At 42.2% G+C, this 6000-nt stretch overlaps 1 protein-coding gene across 1 annotated transcript in view; it reads right to left on the bottom strand.

The window, feature by feature from the left end:
* Window positions 1-410: 410 nt before the first annotated feature.
* Window positions 411-6000, bottom strand: part of HS1BP3 (HCLS1 binding protein 3) — a 54973-nt gene continuing 49383 nt past the window's right edge. Inside the window, exon 7 of the mRNA XM_027113748.1 lies at window positions 411-2031. Within this exon, the coding sequence (XP_026969549.1) occupies window positions 1998-2031 (34 nt within the window). The 3' untranslated portion in view covers window positions 411-1997. The remainder of the gene's footprint in view (window positions 2032-6000) is intronic.

Here is a 6000-nt window from a genome sequence, read left to right as displayed (position 1 = left end):
CACAAGAAAAGATGCTTGGTATCATTAGTTATCAGGGAAATACAAGACAAAACTATAATGAGATATCACTTCATATTCATGAGGATGGCTATAGTCAAAAAGACAGATATTAACAAGTTTTGGGGAGGCTGTGGAGAAAGCAGAACCTTCATACACTGCTGGCAAGATTGTGAAATGTTGCAACTACTTTGGAAAACAGACTGGCAGTTTCTCAAGAAGTTAAACATAGAATTACCATATGATCCAGCAATTCTACTCCTAGGTATACACCCAAGAAAAATAAAAGCATGTCTGTACAAAAACTTGTACATGAATCTTCATAGAAACATTATTCAGAATAGCCAAAAGGTAGAAACAACCCAAAAGTCCATTAACTGATGAAGAGATGAACTGTGATATAACCATACAATGGAATATTATTTGGCCATTAAAAGGAATGAAGTAGCATGATACATGCTACAACACAGATGAGTTCAGAAAACATTATGCTAGTGGGAAGAAGCAAGCAATAAAAAGCCATATATTTGTATTCCACTGATATTAAATGCCCAGAATGGGTAAATATAGACAGAAAATAGCTTAATGATTGCTTAGGGCTGGAGGGGCTGTGGGGATTGGACTGTGATAGCTAAGGGCTATGGGGTTTCTTAGGTGCTGAAAATGTTTTGAAATAGATTGTGGAGGTGGTTGAGCCACTCTGTGAATGTAATGAAAACCACTCAACTGTACACTTTAAATGGGTGAATTAGGCAGCGTGTGAATTATTTCTCAATAAAGCTGTTTAAAAAAAACTGCGGAGTCGCCGTGCTTGGTCCACTCAGTAGACTGAGTTAGTTAGTTAACAGGAACCCAGGTCTACGTGGCAGCACAGAGATGGGTTCAAACCCCAGCTCAGCCACTTCCCAGCCATGCAACCTCCTCAGACAAATAGCCTCATCTCCCTAAAATGGAGACAGTGGCATGTGATGCACGGTGGGCTTGTGCTGGGTGGAAGGGTGCTGGCAACTCAGTAGTAACTGAATATATTGCTCCCCAGAGGGCCCTCCAAGGCCCCCGGCCTCAGAAGGTGCTAAACTTCCTAAATGAGTGGGACTTGCAGTCTCTTCATGACAATTGACTGCCACTGGCTTTGCTGATGTTTAGATGTTTAAATAATTCACCAGACTTTACAGGTCCGAGAAACTCAGGGAGCATGTTGGAGGGCAGGAGTGTAGCTGGGGCTGGCCCAGAGTGGGACTGGGTCTTGTTGCCTCGGGGATGGCCTGAGAGGAGCTGTCACTGGTACCCCCAGTGGTCATGTAATGGCTTGACTCTCAGCTGAGGAATCAATAGCTTTTCAGTCTATACCCTGCACCCTGCTTCTCTCAGCTTGTGTACAAGCCACGCTACTTTTAAACAATCCCCAGAGACAGCCCTGGATCTGCAGTTCTTAGTCATAAAATCACAGAAAGTCAGTTCCAGGCCCCCTCACGTTCAAGACACGGAGACTGAGGCACAGAGACATGCAGGCCGGGCTGGAGGGCCTCTTCATCTCAATTCTCTGGAGGATTCAGAAGCATTTATTGAGCCCCTCCAGTGTGCTACACTCTGCGCCACGGTTCACGTGCATCCCCTCACTTAATCCCAGCAACACACTTATGAGGTAGATATCATTTCTCCCTTTTACAGATGAGAACACAGGGAGTAAGGTCAAGGTCATGCAGAGAGTAAGCAAACTGGATTCAAACCCAGTTTGTCTGATGCCAAAGCCCATGCTCGCTCTCCTGGAACGAGTCCCCCAATTTCTCCACTTCAGAAGCAGAGCAGGTCACAGAGAACAGGGGTCTCCTCCACCCCCGTCCCCTAAGAGGGACTCTGCTCCCAGACTCCGGACTGTCAGGACATTCTCGGGCGCCGCCTGGTCGTGCTGCCTGCTCTCCTGCCCGCCTCACTTTTGCTCATTTCCCTCTCCAAATGCTGGATTCTCTGCAGCTCAGCCGCCTCCGGTTTGACCCTCTCTAAACACGAGCTTGGGAGCTTCTACTTAAACTCCTGTGGGAGAAGAGGAGAAAGAATTAGGGATGCTCCCAGTCATAAGCCTTGAGTCTATCTCTCAGGATGGATTTTGTTGCCAAAGAAAATGAAACAGATGTCTTGGCAATAGTTTCAAATGTTTCCTGCCAAACCAGGGGAGAGCTTGTCTTCAGTTTAGATGCAGCCATGAAAGAGAAGTCGCAGCCCTTATCATTCCCAGGAAACATGCAAACACACACGGGCTTCTTCAACCTGGGAGGCCTGCACTCCCAGCAGCCTCTCTCAACCCGAATCAGCATCAGCTGTGCAAGCATGCTGCCTTCCATCCTCCACTGCCCCCCAGGTTTCACATCACCCCCTGTTCCCCATCATCTGGTGACTCCTGGGCCTCTTGGCCTGGCAGGGCAAGGCCACCTTCCTTGCTGGGCTTGTTCCCCATCATGTCCTAGATACACTTGTGCGTGCGTGTGTGTGTGTGTGTGTGTTGTAAAATACACACGATGTAAAATTTACCATTTTAAAGTGTACAATTCTGTGGCATTTCATACATTCACAATGTTGTGTAATCATTACCAGCATCTACTTTCAGAAGGTTTCATCACCCTGAAAGGAAAGCCCATACTGATTAAGTAGTGATTCTCTATTCCCCCTGTCCCCAGCCCCTGGTAGCCTCAAATCTGCTTTCTGTCTCTTTGAATTTTCCTGTTCTGGGTATAGAACATAAATGGTACCATATAACATGTGGTCTTTTGTGTCTAGTTTCTTCTGCTCAGCTTAATGTTTTCAAGGGTCTTCCATCCTGGAGCATGTATCAGTATTTCATGTGCTGAGATTTTTATGGCTGAATAATATTCCATTGTGTGGATATACACACAGTGTATATTTTGGTTTTCATTCAACAGCTGATGGACACTTGGGTTGTTTTCTATCTTTTAGCTATTGTGAGTGGTGCCACTCTGAACATGCTTGTACAAGTTTTGTTTGAAAATCTGTTTTCAATATGGGGGGCGTATACCTAGGAGTAGAATTGCTGGATCTTAGGCTAATTCTGCGTTTTAACTTCTTAGAACAACCAAACTTTTTTTTGACAGCAGGGCACCATTTTACATTCCCACCCACAGTTTATGATGGTTCAAATTTCTCCATATCTTCATCAACACTTGTTATATTCCAATTTTTTAAAAAAGTATAGCCATACTAGTGAGTATGAAATGGTACGTCATTGTGGTTCTGCTTTGCATTTTCCGGCTGGCTAATGACGTGGAACATATTTTCATGCACTTGACCATTGGTGCATCTTTTTTGGAGAAATGCTTATTGAAGTTCTTTGTGAGTTTTAAAATTGAGTTATTTTATTTTTGAGTTGTAAAAGTTCTATATATAACCTGGATACTAGACCATTATCAGATAGTTGGCAAATACTTTCTACCATTCTCTGAGTTGACTTTTTATTCTCTCTTTTTTTTTTTGCGGTACGCGGGCCTCTCACTGTTGTGGCCTCTCCTGTTGGGGACGCGCAGGCTCAGCGGCCATAGCTCACGGGCCCAGCTGCTCCACAGCATGTGGGATCTTCCCGGACCGGGACACGAACCCGTGTCCCTTGCATTGGCAGGCGAACTCTCAACCACCGCGCCACCAGGGAAGTCTGACTTTTTACTCTCTTGATGGTATCCTTTGAAGCACAAATGTTTTAAATTTTGATGAAGTTCAATTTATTTTTTCTTTTGCTGCTTGTGCTTTTGGTGGCATATCTAAGAATCCATGACCAAATCCAAGGTCATGAAGATCAATCCGTACATTTTTTTCCAAGAGTTTTACAGATTTAGCTCTTATATTTAGGATTTTGATCCATTTTGAGTTAATTTTTGTACATGGTGTGAGGTAGGGTCCAACATCATGCATTTGCATGTGGATAGCCTCTCTGGCACCATTTGTTGAAAGGACTGTTCTTTCTAAATTGAATGGTCTTGGCACCCTTATCAAAAACCAAATGACCATAGATATATGGGTTTATTTCTTGTCTCTCAGTCCATTCCATTGATCTATATGTCTATTTTTGTCCCAGTACCATACTATTTTGATTATTGTAGCTTTGCAGTAAGTTTTGAAATCAGGGAGTGTGAGTCCTCCAACGTTGTTCTTATTTTTCAAAATTGCATTAGCTATTCAGGGTCCCTTGGAATTCCATATGAATTTTAGGGTTAGTGTTTCCATTTTTATAAAAACAATCATTGAATCTGTAAATATATAATATATATATATAGAATATATATATTCAATCTGAATATATATATATTCAATATATATATATTGAATCTGTAAATATATATAAAAAACAATCATTGAATCTGTAAATACTTGGTGAGTATTACCATCTTAACAATATTGTCTTCTAATCCATGGACATGGGACGTTTTTCCATTTATTATTTCCATCTTCTTTTATTTTTTTCAGCAATGTCTTATAGTTTTTGTGTACAAGTCTTGCACTTCCTTGGTTAAATTTATTTCTCAGTATTTTATTGTTTTCAATGTTATCATCTACGGAATTATTTTCTTAATTTCCTTTTCAGATTGTATATAGAAATACAACTGATTTTTGTATATTAATCTTTTATCTTTCAACTTTGCTGAATTCATTTTTTAGCTATGATAGTTTTTTTGGTGGATTCTTTAGGCTATTTTATATATAAGATCATGTCATCTGCAAATATAGTTTTACTGCTTCTTTTCCAATTTGGATTTGCTTTATTTCTTTTTCTTGCCTAATTGTTCTGACTAGAACTTCCAGGACAAGGCTGAAAAGAAGTAGTGCAAGTGAGCATCCTGTCTTGTTCCTGACTTAGCGGGAAGCTTTCAGTCTTTCACCAAGTGCTCTCTTGACTCTCATTGGCTCATCTGCCCACTCTGTTCAGGGTGTCTGACTCCTTGCCCTCACCCACTCTGCTGCCCCAAGGGAAACCACTCTTCAGCCTTTGTCACATCCTCCAGTTCCCACCTCTGCCCTCTGCAATACAGTGAATTTCCCCATCCTTCAAATCAAGAGTTTTTTGAGGAGTTCTCTGAATCTCACCCATGTGGCCCCAAATAGTCAATGTCTCTCCTCCTTGGCCTTCTCCCTCAGTCCTGACCACGAAGGAGACAGGAATAAACCTCATAAATGCTGGGGTCTTGAAAAGCACCTGTTTTCCAAGAGCCTGAGAGGTTGGGCTTGCTGAAAAGAGCTATGTCTGGGCCTGCCTTGCCACAGGAAAAACAGATCACCAATTCCTGCTGGTCCAATTGGCAGGAGCCCAGAGAGAACCGATTGCCATCCAAGAGGCACAGGTGTTCCAGGGCACCTGTTCCATAGCAGGTAGAGCCTGCCAACTTGGCATGGAAACCCTTGTTTGTGGGTTGGACCCTTTGCTCTCTTAGCTGAAGGGTAAACCTGTCAGTGCCCACCCTGATGCCCATGCCCATGAGGCCAAGCACCTCTGTAAAGACAATAGCTTAAGCCACAAAAAAGCATGCTTGGAACATAAATCCAGAGACAGAAGCCAGGCAAGCCCAGGATCATGAGCTCCTTTGGCTAAGGTGAGGTCATATCCTCATAGGAGCTCTCAGCCTCTCTGAGACCAGGCTAGAGGCGGCTGGGGACCCTCAACCACAACTGACATTAAACAATTCCCAGAACTGCACAAAACCATCGTGACAGTGGGAGTTTTACAATCCCCCCTCAGGGTCAAGTGCATCCAGAGTAAATAGGGATACAGAATTCTGAAAAACATAATTAATACTTTCAAAATTTTATATATATATATGTATATATATATACATATATATATGTTCCACAAATAGAATAAATATTTTAAAATATCTGTTGAACATTTAAAATTTGGTTATATACTAGATGCCAAGGAAGATTTTTAAATTACAGAAATAGCAGTCATTTAGATTCCCATTCTCAGATCATAATGTGATAAGACTAGAAATGAATTACAAAGAG

This window comes from Aethalodelphis obliquidens, unplaced genomic scaffold (assembly GCF_003676395.1).
Source record: "Aethalodelphis obliquidens isolate GAN/ISIS:26980383/991018 unplaced genomic scaffold, ASM367639v1 scaffold12, whole genome shotgun sequence".
In the NCBI taxonomy this organism is placed as follows: Eukaryota; Metazoa; Chordata; class Mammalia; order Artiodactyla; family Delphinidae; genus Aethalodelphis; species Aethalodelphis obliquidens.
This window is presented reverse-complemented; position numbering and strand designations above follow the sequence as displayed.